The 20,213-nt window shown below is 35.2% G+C and overlaps 4 protein-coding genes across 4 annotated transcripts; 1 reads left to right on the top strand and 3 right to left on the bottom strand.

Annotated features, from left to right (window-relative positions):
• The first annotated feature begins 3,560 nt into the window (after positions 1-3,560).
• Positions 3,561-8,505, top strand: LOC18009300 (amyrin synthase LUP2). The gene is made up of 18 exons (XM_024155059.1): positions 3,561-3,579; positions 3,703-3,919; positions 4,701-4,886; positions 5,040-5,129; positions 5,196-5,393; positions 5,480-5,564; positions 5,691-5,857; positions 5,946-6,137; positions 6,227-6,340; positions 6,420-6,539; positions 6,625-6,747; positions 6,831-6,929; positions 7,015-7,071; positions 7,185-7,375; positions 7,466-7,643; positions 7,738-7,818; positions 7,905-7,988; positions 8,298-8,505. Exons 2-18 carry the CDS (start codon positions 3,716-3,718, stop codon positions 8,409-8,411), a joined length of 2,283 nt encoding a protein of 760 aa, XP_024010827.1. The 5' UTR covers positions 3,561-3,579; positions 3,703-3,715; the 3' UTR covers positions 8,412-8,505.
• A 276-nt stretch (positions 8,506-8,781) lies between these two features.
• LOC18008570 (protein STRUBBELIG-RECEPTOR FAMILY 5) lies at positions 8,782-12,253 on the bottom strand. The gene is made up of 15 exons (XM_006389873.1): positions 12,169-12,253; positions 11,930-12,062; positions 11,756-11,827; positions 11,599-11,664; positions 11,454-11,525; positions 11,300-11,371; positions 11,132-11,203; positions 10,981-11,046; positions 10,826-10,891; positions 10,393-10,703; positions 10,033-10,298; positions 9,675-9,946; positions 9,440-9,560; positions 9,200-9,336; positions 8,782-9,070 (listed from the first exon to the last, which is right to left on the bottom strand). The coding sequence occupies exons 1-15, from the start codon at positions 12,251-12,253 to the stop codon at positions 8,782-8,784; spliced, it is 2,100 nt and encodes a 699-aa protein (XP_006389935.1).
• Positions 12,254-15,205: 2,952 nt separating this feature from the next.
• Positions 15,206-16,880, bottom strand: LOC18009293 (shikimate O-hydroxycinnamoyltransferase). The gene is made up of 2 exons (XM_006389872.2): positions 16,412-16,880; positions 15,206-16,326 (listed from the first exon to the last, which is right to left on the bottom strand). The coding sequence occupies exons 1-2, from the start codon at positions 16,832-16,834 to the stop codon at positions 15,376-15,378; spliced, it is 1,374 nt and encodes a 457-aa protein (XP_006389934.1). The 5' UTR covers positions 16,835-16,880; the 3' UTR covers positions 15,206-15,375.
• A 2,037-nt stretch (positions 16,881-18,917) lies between these two features.
• On the bottom strand, positions 18,918-20,037 carry LOC18009008. Its single transcript, XM_006389871.2, has 3 exons — positions 19,580-20,037; positions 19,443-19,487; positions 18,918-19,338 (listed from the first exon to the last, which is right to left on the bottom strand). Exons 1-3 carry the CDS (start codon positions 19,948-19,950, stop codon positions 19,281-19,283), a joined length of 474 nt encoding a protein of 157 aa, XP_006389933.1. The 5' UTR covers positions 19,951-20,037; the 3' UTR covers positions 18,918-19,280.
• Positions 20,038-20,213: the final 176 nt, after the last annotated feature.

Below are 20,213 nucleotides of genomic sequence, written 5' to 3'. Positions count from 1 at the left end.
AACTATAGTTGGTGGTTGCCTGTTGGTATTCGCTTGCAAAGCAAGTAATCTCTCATGTGGTATTTGTACATTCATATATCATAAGATATGCATCTTCAGTTCTTCACATACACCCAAAGCGTCATCCTCAAGTGTGTTTTTTTTTCACAGTTACAAAAAAAAAGAAGAAGATAGACTTGTTGTTGGTTGGTTTTTTTTTTAGGTAAAATTGTTGTTGGTTGGTTGTTTGAGACGTGAGTATCAATGAAGAATCATCTCTTTCCCAAAATTTATCTAGGAATCTACTTTAGATAATGTTCAAATAAAAAAAAAACTAGTGTTTAGATTATTAAAAAAATGGATGTATTTAAAAGCCCCAGGATAATTATGGCAGTGGAATTCAAATGTTCGGTTGTGAAGATGAGCATTGAATAGTATTTGACTAGTGAAGAATAAATCTTACTTATAAATTTTCCAATCAATTTGGGATGTATTTATATTTTTTCTATGGTTTAAATTATAAATAATTTACAGTTAATTTTTTCAGATGCAAATAACTGTAAACTAATTCCAATAATTAATACCATGATAATACAGAAATTCTAAATTACAATTTCTTTCACTTTTCTACAAAACCACTTATAAATTTCCTATAGATATGATAATCAAACTATTTAGTTTTTAATATTATGGAATTCTTCAAACAATTAAGCTAAACACATATATTAAATTTTATACATAAGCCTAGTTTTGAAATTAATGTGGTCCTATACTTTTGTTAATTTTGATGTGGCCTTAAGTCTAGTTTTTTGTTCATTAGGCACGGTATTGTGTCCCCCAAGGTAGAAATGTAACGTGGCTGTCATAAATGGATAATGGTGGTATGGTAAAAATTGTTTGTTAAAATAATGGTGATAGTTCATGTGTCTTTCATTACTCCTTTAGAATGACTATACCGATCATTTACCCTTGCACTCAAAAGTCTTCCCTATGAAACGATTTAAATATAGCAATCATGTTATTTATTTGTTTAAATCATTTCATTTATGTTATTTATATTGACCTAAATTATTAAAGAACTTACAGCATAGTTGGCGTCACATACAATAGCCAACTATCTTACACGGTGTTGTTAATGGCAATTGGTAAAACACACATAACTCTCTTTTTTTATACGTTTATGACTGTATTTTTTTCCGCGCTCTTTATTCATTGAGATCAAAAGTCGTGCAAATCAAACAAAGATTATGTTATTTAGTTTTGAGTTATGCATGTGACATTTATTAAATGACCTATAATCTGAAAAATCCAAAGTTTTTTAAGAAACCAAGATTTTCATGTGCGGAAAGCTTGATCTTCTCTAGATCATGGTTAATAACATATTAGGTGATTATCCACACCGTAAGCAGAGTAAATATTAATTATAATTCTTTTATTCAAATATGCAAATATAACATATATAAATACAACTACAAAATATTAGCTGATATTTATATTTCAAATATGTATGTTAATTATAAAATTGTAAATAATAATTAAAGTTATATTTATTTTGTAATATAATTGCATAAATACTAGATAATTATTAGTTTTATAATTAATTTTAATAGTATTTTATATGAATGAAATTATACATTAAATATACTAAATTGGATTAATATGTTCTATCTAACCGATCCAACATCAGACTAAGATATTTTGCTTTGATATAAAAGACTGAATTAAAATATGTTTGATTTTTTTATTTTTATTATTAAATAGATAATATAATTTTTTAACAAAATTAAGATTAAAAATATGAGATAATAAATATAAGGTTTAATAACATAAGTAATATTATGTATTCAGTTTTATAAATATGTTGATAAGAAATAGAAAGAGAGAGAATATTTTTACAAATTAAATGTTTGAGTATTAAATATATATTTGATATAAATTAATCTCTAACTAAACTAACGTTAATAGCATATGATGTAATTAATTTAGTAAAGTTAGTCTAATACTAAAAACTTCTTGAGAAGCTCTTTAATATTGACACTTCAGCAAGATAAAATTGTTAATAACATATGACATAAATATTATTTTTTAAGTATATTTCTCAAATAATAATAGAAGATATCATATTTATGATCACACTAGATAAATTTGAAACATTCAACTTATCTTTTTTAGTAGATATTTACATGATAAAAATTAAGAGCCTTCTTCTTACGGCACTTGGAGTTAAATCGTTGCCGTATAAAGAGTTAGAAACGGTTAGGAACGGTACGGCCGCACCTACCACACCACCAACCAGTCACATCACAAACTAAGGATAGCTCAAAGCTCTTTGAGAGGAGCCGTACGTGTGTAAGCGTTATAATTGGCATTTGACAAATTGAGTTGGATTTCTTTCACTCTCTCTACGTATGTTTTTGTCAACTTACTATATTAAGAGCATAACGATCATGTGCGTGTCACATTATGTACGCGTACCATTTTCCCTCAAATATCACTAAGCTAAGATGATGACATCTGCCCACTCTGCATCTACGACGGTACGCGTGGCGTTTATGGTTAGATCTGCCAATGTACAGTTGTGATTAAATGCTGATATTTTATATATCTGTTAACAACAACAAAACTTTTGAATGATCGTGAGTCGTTAAAACAAACAACTTTTAAACTGATGGAGTGAAAAAAGTATATATAATCAACGACGACTTCGACTACAATCATTTATGTGAGTGGTCTCTACACTCTCTCGCGAAATCTATAACAAAAGAGTGTTTGTTTCACATATTTTCTATGTTGAGTTTTTTTTTCCTTTAATTTTCTTGCTCACCTTTTCTATGTCGAGTTGCATGATCTAAAGAGTGCTTAGTTCAAACAACAAAGTTTGTTTCTATTCTGAGAACAGACTATGAAGAGAAATACCTTTATACTACTAAAGGAGAGCCAATAACACACTGATATTTTTGTTTTGAATCTACATAATGAAAAAAAAAGAAAGGAATATTCATTTATTCTATGTTGAGTTCAAGACTTGCATGAACTAAACAGATGGGCCATATCATTATTTGATTTTGCCTTTTGGGAGTATCTGAGACTTGATATTTTGTCCTCGAGTCCCGGGAACTAATGATTTACGATTTCATAAGAACTTGATTTAGTTCACGAAGTCTTGTGAGTCCATATTATGTTTACTCCAAAAAAAGCAAAGAACACATATTAACGCAATTATACGTTGAGAAGAAGAAGAAAAAGCCCTTACGTAAAAGGAAATAGATAGTAATTAATTAATGTTGTAATAATTTCTTTTATAGATAATCCAAATGAAATTACTTCATTGAATGCGATCATGACCTCTATATAAAGGCGTACATGAACCCCTTCCAAACTATCTAATTATCAAAGGAATTATTAAAAAAAAAAAAAAAATTCTATCTAACTATCAATCGTAAAGGCAAACATCGCTCCAGCACAAGTAACATCTCTTTCTCTCTCATATCTCCCTCATCCTCTCTTTCTCATATTCGTTACACGAGGACTCATTCAATATATACAAATACATCTAAAATTTACATACGTATGTAAATATAGCGTCAATCTATTTCTACTGTACGTATACACACTACATTATATATATATATATATATAAATATCATGATGCGATTATTTACATGGACACTACCATATATATCATCATGAAATTCTAAACTCAGTGAATGTACGTGTACATAGGATCGTCGTCGTTATGTGGAGGTTGAAAATAGGAGAGGGAAATGGGGAAGACCCTTACTTGTTCAGCAGCAACAACTTTGTCGGACGTCAAACATGGGAGTTTGATCCCAAAGCCGGCACACCGGAAGAACGAGCCGCCGTCGAAGAAGCTCGCCGAGGTTTCTTGGCTAACCGTTCCCGTGTTAAAGGTTGCAGCGATCTCTTGTGGCGAATGCAGGTAAGTTTTTATTTTGGGTTCACAAGTTGTTTATCATGCCAAAAAAGTTGCCGAAATTCTCAATAGGTTGTGATTTTCCCCCATCGGAATTTTTTATTATTATTTTTTTTGTCAATCACGTATTCATCTTTAATGCTTCACACACATTTAATTATATTCATAATTTGTATATATATAGTCAAATTACAGTAAATAATATGAAATTTTGGCTCAAGTAAAATTGCCATATTGTTCCCAATAAAAAAAAAAGTAGAATTGTCAGCAAGTGGGCATCAAATTTACCCTAAAAAGAAAACTGAATGTTATTTATCAGGGCCGCCGTTTTGGAAACATTTAAGGATCTGCGTTGATAATTTAAAGTATGATGATGCCCTATGAAAGAAAAATATAAAATCACAATAATTTATTAGAATAAAAATAGAAAGTTTACAATACTCAACAAACTCTCGTTGTAATTTTTGTTACCTAAGGAAAAGAATCTTCCATTTTAGTAAAGTCATTAATTAGTGAAGAGGAGACGAGACAATCAGAAGATTCAGAACTAATTATGGGTTTGGGATAACCAATTAGAAAATTAAAAAAAAAAACATTTTAATGTTGGGCCTTAAAGTTAACGGGCCATGTCACTTGATTAGAATTTAGAACAAAAATAATACTAATGGGAAAAAAATGTTTTTCTCCGCGAATAAATGTATCCTTTATCATCGTCGGAGTTTTAACTTGATTTGATTTATGAAAAAATTGAAAAAAAAAGCTTGATTTGTTTTGATTGTACGCAAAGTTTTTGAAAGAGGCGAAATTCGAGCAAGTGATCCCGCCGGTGAAGATTGACGGCGGCGAAGGCATAACTTATGAAAAAGCGACAAATGCGTTACGAAGAGGAGTGTCTTTTTTCTCGGCGTTGCAGGCCTCCGACGGCCACTGGCCGGGAGAAATCACCGGACCTCTCTTCTTCCTTCCTCCGTTGGTATGTCTCTTCCTCTCGCTGCCATCAATTTCTATCGGCGGATACTCTTAGGGGCTAGAATCAGTGACTTCTAATTTGCGCGAGGAAATTAGTTTTAAGAGAATCTGTCTCCAATAAGTGATAGCGAAGAGGAATCAATGAATTTGCGTGCAGGTATTTTGTTTGTATATCACAGGACACCTCGAGAAAGTTTTCGATGCAGAACATCGGAGAGAGATGCTTCGACATATCTACTGTCACCAGGTAGATTTGTTGACTAGTGATCCTATCACAGGAGTTTTCTTTTTAACTTATCCCTTAATTTTTCAGAACGAAGACGGTGGCTGGGGTTTACACGTTGAGAGCAAGAGCGTTATGTTCTGCACCGCACTTAATTACATTTGCTTGCGTATGCTCGGCGAAGGTCCAAATGGAGGACGAGAAAACGCTTGCAAACGGGCCAGGCAATGGATTCTTGACCGTGGTGGTGTGACTTATATTCCTTCTTGGGGAAAAGTTTGGCTCTCGGTAAAATCTTTTGGACCATTTGTTAATAATATACAACTCAGAGATGTTTTAGTACTATCATCAATGCTCGATTTTTCGTTTTGTAGATACTTGGAATCTATGATTGGTCTGGAACCAACCCTATGCCTCCCGAGATCTGGTTTCTACCTTCTTTTATTCCAATACACCTAGGTTTGTGCTTTTCTTGTTTTGGAGATTTATCATACTAAATGGATCAACTTGAAACTGCAATATGCCTTATATATGTTTGGAGATTTTGTTTTATTATGTCCTCTCTTGACCCCAAAAATTTTACAGGAAAAACTTTGTGCTATACCCGGATGGTTTATATGCCCATGTCTTACCTATACGGGAAAAGATTTGTTGGTCCTCTAACACCTCTGATCATGCTATTGCGCCAAGAACTCCACTTACAACCTTATGAGGAAATCAATTGGAATAAAGCGCGCCGTCTATTTGCAAAAGTATGGCTGACCATATTTAATCTTTGAATTACTCTCTCTCTCTCTCATTGGAGAAAATCCACAACCATTACATCATGTACCTTTGCAGGAAGACATGTTTTATCCTCATCCGCTGGTTCAAGATTTGATATGGGATACTCTTTACATCTTTGTGGAGCCTTTCCTTACTAGTTGGCCGTTAAACAAGCTTGTAAGGGAAAAGGCTCTACGGCTGGCAATGTCACACATACATTATGAGGACGAGAATAGCCATTATATTACCATCGGATGTGTTGAGAAGGTAAGGCATTGATCAAACCTTTTAAAGATTGTGCATGTATGCTCTCAAAACCGTGAAAATCAAATTACATGGCTTTAATGTTTATGCAGGTCCTATGTATGCTTGCTTGCTGGATTGAGAATCCGAATGGAGAGCACTTTAAGAAACATCTCGCTAGAATTCCGGATTACATGTGGGTGGCTGAAGACGGACTGAAAATGCAGGTTCTAATAGATTTAAATAAGATATTCTCAAAGTATATATAACTTGAGAAAATTTCTTAAGCATTCCGAATTTTGGCAGAGCTTTGGAAGTCAACTCTGGGAGACAGGGTTTGCGATTCAAGCTTTAATTGCTAGTGATCTTTGTGACAAAACTGATGATGTACTCAGGAAAGGACACAGTTACATAAAAAGCTCTCAGGTTTAATATCCTTTTTATTTAGTCGCTTACATTTAGAACAACTGAATTTGTTTTTTTTTCTTTCCTAAATTGAAGAACATTGTAGGTTATAGAGAACCCTTCAGGTGACTTCAAGAGCATGTATCGCCATATTTCCAAAGGAGCATGGACTTTGTCTGATCGAGATCATGGATGGCAAGTTTCAGACTGTACAGCCGAAGCTATGAAAGTAATCAAATTAGTTGTTGAAGCATAACAAGTTAATTAGAGTTTCCACAAGAGTTATAAACCTTAATTCCTTTGGTTTTATAGTGCTGCATGCTGCTTTCCATGATGCCAGCTGAGGTCGTTGGCCAGAAAATAGATCCTGAACAACTTTATGATTCTGTTAATCTCATGCTATCTTTACAGGTGAGATTATATCTATCTCTAAGACTAATGCTCTGGAAAAGTACTCTCTAAATAATACTGACGAATATAAGTTTATTTGATGTAGGGTGAAAATGGAGGTTTGACTGCATGGGAGCCCGTCCGTGCACATGAATGGTTGGAAGTAAGAGCTACAACACATAAGAATGTTCATTTGTTTTTTTTTTTTTTTTTGCGGATTTGAAAATCCTGAAGAAGAGAATCCCTCAGCACTTACCATTTTAACTGGTGTTGCAGTTTCTGAATCCCACGGAATTTTTTGCTAATGTTATGGCCGAGCGTGAGTACGTGGAATGTACCTCAGCTGTTTTACAAGCTTTGGTTCTGTTCAAACAACTTTATCCGGATCACAGGACAAAAGAGATCATCAAGTCTATTGAGAAAGCGGTTCGATTCATAGAAAGCAAACAAACGCCAGATGGTTCATGGTATGCGACTTGAATACAAATAAGACATGTTTAATGGATTATGGTTCGAAAAAACTCTTACACGATAGTTTTATTTTTGAGTAACGATAGGTATGGAAACTGGGGTATCTGTTTCATTTACGGCACATGGTTTGCCCTTAGCGGCCTAGCCGCGGCTGGTAAAACTTACAAAAGCTGTCTGGCTATGCGCAAAGGTGTAGATTTCCTGCTAAGGATACAGAAAGAAAATGGAGGTTGGGGAGAAAGCCATATGTCATGCCCTGAGCAGGTAATTTTATGAATTAACACGAAGTTTAAGGGGTTATATATTTCACCTAAAATTGTTTAAGAAGCGTAAAATCTTTTTAATGGTTTGCATGCAGAGATACATACAATTAGAAGGGAACGGATCAAACCTGGTGCAGACCGCGTGGGCTATGATGGGTCTGATTCACGCGGGACAGGTTCAAATATCTCCCAGCTTACATTTGAAACCTCTCGTTTTCTCCTGATCTTATATGTCCTGATCTTATATGTATGTATACAACAGGCCGAGAGAGATCCTATACCTCTTCATCGCGCTGCGAAATTTATAATCACTTCGCAACTCGAAAATGGAGATTTTCCTCAACAGGTAATTTTTCAGACATACTCGAGACCTCTTCTTTGATAGATGTATACGGATATCTGTGAAATATACATAATATGTCTCGAGTCAAAATAATATGTTTCCTTTCTTTGTATTGTTTACCAGTTCATATACAGATATACTCCACAAGAATAAGATTAGATCTAACTATTTCCTTTGTCCCTTTGTTAAAACCCATCGACTTTAAAACTCCACCACTTTTCTTGTTTCTAACTCCAGTCATAAATGTATAATTGATGCGTGTATTCTCCGAGCTTATTTGTTCACTGTGTTTATGTTGTGTGTGGTTTGCAGGAAATATTAGGAGTGTTCATGAATACATGTATGATACACTATGCGACTTACAGAAACACCTTCCCAATATGGGCACTTGCAGAGTACCGAAAAGCTGTGTTTGTCGTTAATTAATCGTTTTACTTATCCATGTAATATTACTTATGAGATACGATCTGATAGGATCTTAATTAAACCACATCGTCAGGAATACCTTATCGGAATGATATAATAATTATGCAATTAGGCTTATATTAATCGGGAAAACTGCAAAACCGGATTAGCTTGAATTTCAGTTCAAGATCCTCCGGTTATAGAATTTCTTTCAACTTATTCAGATATGAATGTTTTTTCCTAGCAAAGTAATATACTGAAAGAAAGAAAAAAAATGAGCACAAAAAAATATTATGTAATTGGTTTTCTTCTTCTCTTGTTTTCTTTCATTTCGAGAAGTTAAGACAGTAAATTATCTCTCAGTCTCAACGTACTTTTCTTTAAACGATCCCTAGTAATCATAATCGTCGTGGGCTCGATAGGAAGAAGAAAGATCATCTTTGAGTTTCATACTTGACCGTTGAACCATCCGTACAAGAGCTTCCACAACTTCGGACATCGGTGGTCGGAACTCCGGCTCCACTTGTACACACAGAGCGATAATGTCGGCGAACCTTGACAATGACTTTGGTGGGTAAAGTCCGTGCAAAGCTGGATCCGCTATATTCGACAATGCCTCTATGTCGTGTAGCTGCGGTGTCGCCCATCTCACCAACGATCTCTCCGGCCTTGGCTTCTCTCTGTTTATTTATATCACAAAGCCAACATATATATGAGATAACCGATTTCTTTCTTAGGAACTTCAAAAACAAAAAAAAAAAAACTGAGATCATTAATCGGGTCAAAGATAAATAATCTCAAAAACTGACCCGTCAAATGGAACTCGACCGGTGAGAAGCTCTAACATGACGACGCCGAAGCTGTACACGTCACTCTTTGGTGTGTAAGCAGAAGGGTTCTTTGCTTCTGGTGCATTGTATCCTTCTCCTAGGTTTTGACTCGTTCTCTGTCACACCATATTATCAATTATTCTCACTATAAACTCAAATCCATATATATTTCTACAAACATTTGCAAGAGAAATTATAATTATGTTAAGTAGTACTCACAAGATAAAATTTGGAGAGCCCGTAATCTGAGAGACGAGGGTTGAGATCTGCGTCTAGCAAAATATTAGAAGACTTTATGTTCTTGTGCATCAGAGACGGTGAACATGCCTCGTGTAGGTATCTACACACACACACACACACACACACAAAAAAACAAACACAAAGATGGTCATATAAATTTAATTTTGTTTAATTCGCGTAAATTTGCGCTTGTGTCTCCTAATAAAGAACGTACTCAACGGCTCGAGCGGTTCCTAAGGCGATTCTGACTCTTGTGTTCCAAGTCAAAGGTTTACTGAAACAATCTGATAAATGAAGAAACTCATGGAGCGAGCCGTTCCTGAAGTACTCGTAGACTAACATGTTGTGACCTTGCTCTGAGCAATAACCTACGAGCTCTGCTATGTTCTGATGCCGAATCTTTGAAACGCTCATCACAACCGGCGTTATTCCTTCTGATTTACCCGAATCGAACAATGTTGAATCAATCTTCTTAACCGCCAATGTCTGCATCAAAAAAAAAAACAAATTTGATCAGATATTTGTGTGCGATTGCATTGTTACTTGTGAAACACGTTAGGTCAGAGGCTTACGCGTCCATCAGGATATTTGGCTCTGTAAACACGTCCGATTGAGCCTTGGCCGAGTAGATTTCCAGGCGCGAAATTGGCTGTTGCGGTTTGCAGATCAGAGAGCTCGAATTCCGTCGCAGAACGAGTCGAAGTGGTTCGTTTCGCGTTGAGCCTGTTTGCGAATTCGTTATCGTTGAAAGACACCACACGCGACGAAACCGAATGCTTTAGTCCCTTTAATCCAATCCCTTGCATATTCTCATCATCAGAATCTCCAGATTTCCCACCTGCAATATCTTATTATAAGCTCATCTTGGTCCAGTTGATTGCGGCACAAGTTAGGTCGGAAATGTGTGTATATATATATATATATATATATACCTTTGTAATCGTTGCCGAAATCGACGCGAAGCTCCTGTGAAGATCCATGAGAAGCGAGAGATTTGAACCTTGGTGTGTGTTGGCTGTTGTCTTCGTCGATGAAATGAGGAGAGAGTGATGATTTTTTCTTGGAGACGAGAGCGATCAAAACAGCGATTAACACAAGAACTCCTAAGCTTGCTCCGGCTATCATCACTCCATTCATGGCAGTCATACCTCCTCCTTCTTTAGAACCTCCGGATTTTCTACCGTATTTGACTCCCGGTGGTGGTGGCGGAGCGGTTTCTGTTGACCAGTCGTTGCCTCCAGTCCTTTGAAACAGAATCATTTGCAAAAACAGAGTGAGACCATGGAATTTTAGTAATATATGCTCTGTTTCTTTGTTACTATGTTGAAACTGTTTCTTGTGTAGCACGCAACCCGTGTCACTTACAGTAAGCTGTCTATTTCCTTAAGTTCATTTGGTATCCATCCTTCGAACTGGTTGTCTTCCACGTTCCTGTAATCACACGTATGAAGAAAACGATTGTTTTCAAGTTTTTTGGATTTGCGGTTTTAACACCATTTGGAGTTTTTCTTAATGCTTACAAGTCATCAATCGCAAGGTTCCTGAGAACGTTTATGTCGCCTGTGAATCGATTCTCCTGCAAATGTCTTGTACAATCACACGAACATATTAGGCAAAAAAAAGCTGCGAAGGAAAAATTAACCTAAACAAAGATTTCTTTCTTATTCTTACAGTTTTTTTAGGCTTGTGAGATTAGCGAAACTCTGAGGTAGTTTCCCAGAGAGCTTATTAAAAGATAAGTCCCTGGAAACATAAATTTAGGGTGTATAAGGTCTCAGATTTTTATGATTTTTGTAAACATCTTGTGTTAGAAAATATAACTAAAGGAATTGTACCTACAGAGTTTCGAGTTTGGACAGTTTCTGAAACATATCCGAAAGCTCTCCATTGATCTTGTTGTGTCCAAGATTACTGTATTTCACACATAATTCAGTTAATGAGTTTTCAAACTAACAACAGAGATATTTTACTAATTTTCTTTAGTTGCACTCACATGCTTTCGAGACGATTCATTTGAGATAACGAGTAGGGTACGTTTCCATCGAGTTCGTTCTCAGAAAGGTCTCTGTATTAATGTCCAGATCACGGTTCGTTTCTCATGTGACAATCAATCGAAGAAAACAAATGTATGAACTTACAGATTGGCAATGTTTGGTGGGAGTTGATAAGGTATATTTCCTTTCAAATTGTTTTTGCTGAGATCACTGTACTATCACCAAAATTAAAGCCAAAACTGTTATTTTCTGATATTATGTTAAATTAATCTATATGAGATTATTATATGAGGATTCTCACAAAGTTGTGAGAGATTTGAGGTTGCTTAGTAGATAACCGAGAGATCCACTTAGCTCCAATCCTGATAACTGTCTGCGAACAAAACGAGGGAAAAAAAGAAGATAACTTGTGATGCAAGAAAGTTTCTTAAATTAGGGTTCTTCATTAATTTAGAGGAAGGATTATATATAATACAATTCGGTGACCGAAGAGCCTTTGCATTTGACGCCTTCCCAGGAACCGTCGCAGGGATCACCTCCGCTAGATTTCCAGCCTTTGAGTTTCGACGGCGAATTTAAGCTCGTGAACATCACATTCAACGCAGAGACTGCCAAAACATGTCCAATTAATTTCTCGATAGGATCAAGTGTTTCATCTCATAAAAACATGTTTTTTTTTGTTCTCAATGACATAAAATCCGTAAATGTAATTACCTTCTTGGTTCTCGGTTTTTGCTTGAGCTAAAGTGACGATAATAGCGAGAGAGGCGATAAAGAGCCTTACAAGCTTCTGCATCATCTTGATTCAGAAGAAAGATATAGAAAAGGGGATTAAGGGTTAGGGTTACGTTCACAGGTTTGCTTCACGGACAAGTCGACGATGGTTTGAGGGAATGTGCCATTGTGATTGGAGGTTTGGTTAACGGAAAACAAATGATAATTCACGACCATGAACTGTTGCTGAACAATTGTTTACTAATTTTGATTTATTTTAAATCTTTGCGGAAGAACGAAAGATGCGCAATGACGGTGATTATGCGTGTTTGCGCGCGCTTTAAACTTTTAATTAACCATTTAGGTGTTTTTTTTTCTTTTTGAATTTGTGAAAGTAATTATAAATGCTTGGCCACCCCCATATGTACTCTCTTATGGCCATATAGCCCAATTCTTGGATGGTAATTGTGAGTCTCTTAGAATTTCTTAGCAACATCCAAATTACTACATATATCTTATAAGTATAAGCAATATTTTTAACAATATTTCAATTCTTAAGTCTAACAACTATCTATAAATTTTGATGAATTTGTACAATACAATTGATAGAGTGATATTATCACTAAATGTTTTTTTTCGTAAGCATAAATTAAAATATCTTGATATCAGAGAGAGAGAAAAAAAGTATTTTGATATTTACTTTGATTCCAGAACTAAAGTGGGCTAAGTATCTGCCAAATACTTTGATTCCAGAACTAAATTAAAAGAGAATCTCACACTTAGCGTGACTTATATATGTAAGAATATTGTTGACACAAACATGTATGTAATATATCAAACACATTGGATCAAAATATTTGAATGTCTGAGTTCCAGAATCTCACCTTACAATGGACTCAGGAACTAAAATCTACTAGTTATTATTTTATCTATAAGATAGATTTTGAAAAACTTGAGTTCAAATTTTGAAATAAAAAATGGTATCATTGTACTACTAGGATTTTATCAGAAAACAAAAATTCTACTGGTAGAATCAAGCCATGAGATATCTAAGTGTTGTACTATATGTGCCAAAATAGCTATATTCGTATGTTTTTAGTTAAAGGTTATATCCGTATGTTATGTTATGTATTTCTTATATGTTAAGTATTTCTTATCACTTTATTTTATTTAGTTTTGAATAAAAGAATAAAAGAATTCATCAGATTTTTAGTAAAGAAGTACTTAACCATCGTTCGTGCAAAAAAAAAAATGTTAGAAAGGACATTTAGTTGGTTGACAGAAAAAAAGAGGGCATTTAGTTGTTATGAAATGACTTTTGATTCGAAACCAAATATTTCTTATCTTCCCCAACGGCAATGAACAATTCAGTCACACTTTTTACTTTACAATACAAAAACTTTCTACGTTGAGAAGTACACTTGCACCCCATTAAGTTTGAGCAGTGGACTATTGTATCTAGCTAGTTATCTATAAGTTGCATTACTTTTTTTGTTTTGGTAAAAAGGTTGCATTACTTGACAAGAAAGTATCCTATATTTTTGTTACTGGACTTTAATTTTTAGTTTATGTTTAACTCAGCAATCAAAAATGATGCGATTTTCATGCGGACAAAATCATAATTCTTTTTTTTGAACCTTAAAAATAATAATCCTTAGTGGGGCAAAATAACATTAATGTTTGAAAACCTTCTTAAGGGCACCTGCGCCCAGTAGATCCGCCCTGGTTCGCACAATTCACATCTGGCACATCTAAGTTTTGTCGAGACATATGCGACACACGACTATAACCCTTTTGTTTAAGGACTTATAGTTTTGTTGTTCTTTTCCATTATTTTTTTTCCCTTTGTTACAAAATTTATATTGTTTATTTCATGAACGTTTGGAAAAAATGTGTTTGGTGACTGGTGTATACTGTATAATACTTAAGTGATTAGTGACAAGTGCAGTGAACGCGTCACCGTTTTTAAGCATTAGTATATATAGAAAGAAGCATTATTTTATGTTTGATAGTAACAAGAAAAATATATTATAGTAGTAGACGTAGGTCTTGGTTTTATAGTTAATCTGTTTAATGATTATTCTGGGTAAAATACAACCACTAGGAAGATCAACAACCAATTAGTGGATAATTAAAACTATAATTAGCTATTAGTGTTACCAATTACAGTCAGAGTAGTCTTGACTAAACCATAATGGTACAACCGCACAAGGACCAAGCTCCAACTAGCTAGTATATAACATCTACACATGTCAATACTACTAATACCAACTTAACTACATCAGAAACACCTTTTTAAGTATGAAAATTACTAATTTATATATCCTGATATTCATATATATATATATATATATTCAGAATAGCTTTTATATTAATTTACATAATTAGAATATCAAGAGCTTACATCCCAACATTAATATTCAGCAATAACAACACTTTTTGTATCGGTAACTGCGATGAAATGTAACTTGTAAGTCACAAATAGAAGATGGAATCAATCTATGATAAATGGTGGATCATGGATAAATATATATGTATATATATATATATATATACTATGTATATAAGGATTTGATTCTAAATGGTGACACATCTAACACTAATAAGCACAAGATTATACTAAAGACATCAAATGCGTATAAATAAGGCATAGTAATCGTATCATAGCGTGAGGTGATTTTCACATATTGAATAAGAGGAGTTATAAGAAATTATAAACATGGGTGTATAAAATTAACCGTGAGAAGGTGATTATGATATAATGAATAAGAGGAATTTTATAAGAAAATCATGCAAATATAATCGAATAAAACTAGACAAAATATAATTGAATAAAAACTAAACATGAAATGTAATATAATGGTTTGTATTAGTGTTAATGTGTCATTACTTGCATTCGAAGTTTCAAACCCTTGAATATATGTCGTTGACAAAACAAAAAAAAACATAATCGAATAATTAATTAATGTCAAATATTATATTGAGTAACATTGAAGGAGATGGAACAACAAGACGGATACGATTTGATTCAGATCTTGACAGACAGTACATTATATGGTTGCAACATATCTTACAATATATACAATAATTATACAATAATTAAAATCAAAAGACGTAACGCAAACATAATACCACATATGACATATATGAAGTCACACACACATTAATAACTATACTTGATAACGCATTAACCAACAGGTTAGGGTTTTAAATCTTGAGGTAATCATTATCAATGGGTATAAGCACATGAGAAGCTTCTTCCTCAATGAACTTCAACTGTCCTTTCGTAAGATGCAAGTAAACCATCCAGTCTCCATCGTTCACCGAGCTCGGCATCGGCATCACATAACCGGCGCTTCCTCCCCATGGGAAATGGTAAGATCCAAAAACCGGCGAGCCCCACCCAAAATCCACTTTAGTCACCGGAAAACTCCTCCCGGAGGAAACCACAAAGGCGGGTCCGTCGTCGGATCCGTTGCTGTAGATTCTTGAAACCGCAGGTGTTGGGCGGCGAGTCTCAACCCAATCGATCAAATTCAAGAAATGTTCTTTGGTCACTGAACTCTCCAAGAATCTGTGAACCTCTTCTGTCACCCAAGACAATGGCTTGTTGATCAAGTCATCGATTTTCTGCCCACCAAACGGGATTGAAAGAACGTTTCCGAAGTAAGTATTGTGTTTTTGCTCCATAAGTCTCCTCCTTCCGTCCACGACGATCCCAATTTTCGAGTTCTTGCTCGGGACTGGATCTTTTGCCGCGTGGTTCGCCACGAGTTTCCATAGAAACGCGCTGAACGACTCGAGTTTCGTCCTTTTAACTGTAAGCTTCGAGCCGCTAGCTAGGGTTTGAAGCTTTTGTAATGCATCCGCTTTGATGTAACAGAGACGGCTCGCGAGGATAGTGTCTGGATCGAAAGTTTCTTGAGGAGGAGGCAAGGACGTGACAGGCATATACATCGGGTCTATAGATGAATCCACGATCAATGGTCGTCGAGGGTTTAGCAGAGATCTTCGAAACGATGGTACATAAGAGATTGGTACATCGGATCTAGACATCTCGGCCCATGAGACAAGGAACATGTTCATCGAATACGCATCCGCTACACGATGATCAAATGTGCATCCCACAACTATGCTCCCACATTTCAGTTGAGTCACCTGTTCAGACAATTGAACAAAAACCGAATTATATATGTTGTTGCTATGTAATGAACTGTTACATGTCGTAAGCCGAAACTGTTACCTGAATCGCTATGACTCCATGTTTCTTGATGGGAACAAGCTTGGCAATACTTTCATCAGGATCAGAGAGGTTAAGCTCTCGGAGCTCCACGTCAGCACCCGCTTCCAAGAAATCTACGCCGCGGTTGTTGCAGAGAATCTCCGGTTCTCCGGAGGGATTGGTGACGATCTCGCCGGCAAAGGCGTAGTAGGAGACAAGAGTCTCCGCCAAAGCCGTCTTGAGGGTTTCATTGGGCGCCACTAGATTAGTAGCGATGTTACGTGGTTTCTTGTAGCAGAAGCAAACGCTGACGTTGAGAGGAGGAAGGAGGAGGTCGAGGTTTGAGAGAGGGAGCCAATGGTCCTGGAGGGGAAGAGCCGCCGTGATGAGCTGCTTTCTAATGGTGGTCACGTGGAAATCAGTTTGCACCGTCGCTTCTCCCATTGGTTTGTTTGTTGTTTGTGGAGAGAATGAGAAGAATATTGTGTGGTGTGGGTCGTTGGAGGATGCTGTGAAGAAGAGAATTTATAACCAAAGTTTAGGAGAGGATTAGGTGAAACTTTCCATCACTCGCTGATTTTATTTATATTTTACAAAATATAATTAAGGTTTTAATATAAAAAAACTGTCTGGTGAACGAAGTAATTTCAAATCTGATTTGTATTTCCAGTTCAAATCATAGTGAACCTAATGTATTAGCGTAGCGATCTATATTAATGCATTTATTAACTTAGTTTATCTTCGATTCATTTCTAAAGATATGTTTATAGGCATGGTCGTCTTAAACTTTTTATAAACCTTGTTTAAAATTCTTATTGAAGGTGTATATTTAATAGTGTACGATTTTTTTTTCTTTAACATGGATCATGATTTATAATAATTTTTAAGAAAATTATAGAAAAAAAAACTGTTTTTAAATTGGAGTAATCGATTGTTCCGTTTGTTACGTACTAAAAACGGCCATGTATATAGGATAAAAATGATATTATATGGAGAGCCATGGATTTGAGAAAAAGTGGCTTAGAAAAAATGTTTGTGAATCCTTTTGGCAAATATAGAAAGAGAAGATGAAGTATTGTAATTGCGAATTTTATGGAGATCGTTTAGACAAACACATTGTAAATTTGTTGTGTCAAATGATCCTACACATGTGTCCTTTATTATTGGCAAAGATACAAAACACAACACATCTAACAAAAAAAAACAAAGAAGAAATGATCCATTTCTTTTCTTCTTTCTTGGTGTTTATTGGTGTCTTCGTATCTTTGTGTCACAAGGAAATTGTGATAATCCTCATCCGCAAAAACAAAAAACAAAATTAGTCAATGAGAGATGATACAAAAAAATAACCTTAAACCCTTCCAATACATCAATTATACTAACCGATCCCTAAACAAAATCAGCAAAGAAATAGAACCCAAGAAAAAAATAATCCTAAACGATGAAAATCAAATCGATGGATGAGATATGATGCAGACATGAAATTGTTTATATAGAAGGTCAAAAGCAAAGAACAAAACAATAAGCCTAAACCCTTCAAATAGATCAATCATGCTAACCGATACAAATCAACAATGAAATAGAACCCAAGGAAAAAAAACAATAAACGATAAATAAAACACCTGGAATTGATTGTTGGCAGCCTGGGAGGTGACAACAAAGATTCACATAATAGTAGACGTGTAGATAAAATGCTGATTCGTTAAAATAAGAATCGGACGTGATCACAACGTACACATAGTGGTTACTTTACTTATTTGATGGTATGAATAAGAATAGCACAATAAACTGAGGTTTAGATCGTCGAGTCATCCAAAACAAAAAGTCTCTGTATTGATCTGAGAAAAAACAACTACATATTAATTTGATTGGAAATCGACTCCTCCAAATAAATTACGGATACGTGATATATATCGATTCCTAAGCCAAGAAAATGTTCAAGATTCACCAGTCAAGGGACCACACAGCTATTCCACAGCCCATAAACAGATGAAAGTTGTATAATTAAGTTATTAACGCAATCGTAACTAGTGACTGTGAATGACACATGCATGTTAAAATATCATTCTATGAAAGTACGTTTTTTAATTAAGAAAAGTGAGACGAAACCGGGACATGTACGCATCAAACATTGAGCCTACACGCAGCAACATAATTTGCTGTCAATCATCGGCGACGGCAACCAAACTCCCAACGGTCGATGTTTGCTTGGATGATATATAGGATCTAAACCGATATACGAATAGCTGTTGTATTTGAGTTTGAGATGGTATATTAGATTTGCCTTAGGGAAAAGTGTGCCAAATCTCAGAAGTTTCTATAAGTGTGATTATACTTCAGATTTAGAAAAGTGTTGGTGAGCGTAAATATCTCTTTACTGGTTACTGTTTAGTCCAATTTCTAACATAAAGTCTAATCTCATTTACTATTTGATTTGATTCATTAGAGTTTTTAAAACGAATAGAAAAACCAAAGTGTTTTCATATTAATGGATCAATAATTTGGTCAAATTGGTTGAACCATTAGATTGGAAGATATAAAGATAAAACATGTCTCTATAAAATAAGCAGGACAACGACAAGTACAAGTAAAACATTAAAAAAAAAAAAAAAAAAAACCTAAAACTAAAACAGGGCCTATTTCTTTCTTACTTGGGCTACAAAAAAAAAGAATACAAGCCCAATATCCGAGCCCACTTGATTGACGATGGATGACATTGTCGTTTAAATTGAGATTACAGTATAATGTATCGTGTTTAAACAAATTTAATCCTTTTTAAAAAGAGAATCTACAAAATCTGAAGGTATATCAGTTGCCTTTCTCCTCTGTGTTCTTCTGCATCCTTTTAGTTTTCGAGACCCTTTTTCTTTTTCACTTCTTCTGCATCCTTTCAGGGTCCATAGTCACCATCTCCGATCAAATTGCAAATATCAGAACATTCCACTAAGCTAAACACACACAAAAATAAGACAATAAGAAGAATCATCAGCTCCTCCGATTAAGATTCATGATACAACAAAAACCGTTAATCATACAAAATAACAAAATTTACCAGTAATTACGGCTGCGAAATCCTTGCTTGAATACCACTAATGGCCTTTTTTCAATCAGAAACAGTCATTAAAAGATCAGTAATTAAGGAAAAGTGAGAGAGAGAGAGAGAGAGAGAAAGAGAGAGAGAGAGTATACCTTCTGATATTGAGAGGTCCTTCTCCGTCTCCGCTGCGAATGCAGGTGTTGACGCATTTAACGGTGCATTTCTCTGCGTTTTTGGATTTGGGACGTTGAATCCTCTGTTTCTTGCAGTCTTCACCTGATAGCGTTTGTGGTACGTTTGATAGCGTTTCGCCGTCTTGCGGCGGGGGAGGAAGCTCTACGGAAGCTACGGACACGGAAGCCATCATAACCACCGTCGCTATCGCCCCAATCGCCGCCGTCGATATACGAACCGCCGCTGAAGCCGATCTGGTGACCAAGCGGCTCTGACACTGAGATCTACCTCGATTATTGTTCAAGAAATTCGTGCGGTGGAGAGAAGGAGACGGAGAGTGTATTATCATAATAATACTTTACTGATTTTGGGTTTGGTCTTTTTCTTTTTTTTTCCTCATCAGATTCTCTGTGTCTTGTGTTTCTCAAGAACATTAAGCTAGTGGTTCTGGTTCAACACTCTATCTTGTTTAAACACGTGTCAATATCTGGTGGCTTGGAATATTTATTCTTCTCAAGCTACATGAATGCCAGAGTCTTTTTCTTACGTGGTAATCAGATTCTACATTTCTTCTGAGGAATTATTTATCCATGTAACAAAAGTATGTAGAAT

This window comes from Eutrema salsugineum, unplaced genomic scaffold, assembly GCF_000478725.1.
Source record: "Eutrema salsugineum unplaced genomic scaffold, Eutsalg1_0 scaffold_9, whole genome shotgun sequence".
Taxonomy (NCBI): Eukaryota; Viridiplantae; Streptophyta; class Magnoliopsida; order Brassicales; family Brassicaceae; genus Eutrema; species Eutrema salsugineum.
The sequence above is the reverse complement of the archived record's forward strand: the minus strand, read 5'-3'. Positions and strand labels throughout refer to the sequence as shown.

What these genes read in the sequence shown, in the direction of transcription:
- LOC18009300 (XM_024155059.1), top strand. Translation starts at nt 3,716, where the DNA reads ATGTGGAGGTTGAAAATAGGAGAGGGAAATGGGGAAGACCCTTACTTG. An exon ending in GGGGAAAAGTTTGGCTCTCG is followed by an intron (nt 5,394 to 5,479) that starts GTAAAATCTTTT and finishes TTCGTTTTGTAG; the next exon opens with ATACTTGGAATCTATGATTG. An exon ending in GTGCACATGAATGGTTGGAA is followed by an intron (nt 7,072 to 7,184) that starts GTAAGAGCTACA and finishes CTGGTGTTGCAG; the next exon opens with TTTCTGAATCCCACGGAATT.
- LOC18008570 (XM_006389873.1), bottom strand. Translation starts at nt 12,253, where the DNA reads ATGATGCAGAAGCTTGTAAGGCTCTTTATCGCCTCTCTCGCTATTATC. An exon ending in CTCACAAGCCTAAAAAAACT is followed by an intron (nt 11,047 to 11,131) that starts GTAAGAATAAGA and finishes TGATTGTACAAG; the next exon opens with ACATTTGCAGGAGAATCGAT. An exon ending in GGAACCGCTCGAGCCGTTGA is followed by an intron (nt 9,561 to 9,674) that starts GTACGTTCTTTA and finishes GTGTGTGTGTAG; the next exon opens with ATACCTACACGAGGCATGTT.
- LOC18009293 (XM_006389872.2), bottom strand. Translation starts at nt 16,834, where the DNA reads ATGGGAGAAGCGACGGTGCAAACTGATTTCCACGTGACCACCATTAGA. An exon ending in ATGGAGTCATAGCGATTCAG is followed by an intron (nt 16,327 to 16,411) that starts GTAACAGTTTCG and finishes TTGTCTGAACAG; the next exon opens with GTGACTCAACTGAAATGTGG.
- LOC18009008 (XM_006389871.2), bottom strand. Translation starts at nt 19,950, where the DNA reads ATGATAATACACTCTCCGTCTCCTTCTCTCCACCGCACGAATTTCTTG. An exon ending in GGACCTCTCAATATCAGAAG is followed by an intron (nt 19,488 to 19,579) that starts GTATACTCTCTC and finishes GATTGAAAAAAG; the next exon opens with GCCATTAGTGGTATTCAAGC. An exon ending in TTTCGCAGCCGTAATTACTG is followed by an intron (nt 19,339 to 19,442) that starts GTAAATTTTGTT and finishes GTGTGTGTTTAG; the next exon opens with CTTAGTGGAATGTTCTGATA.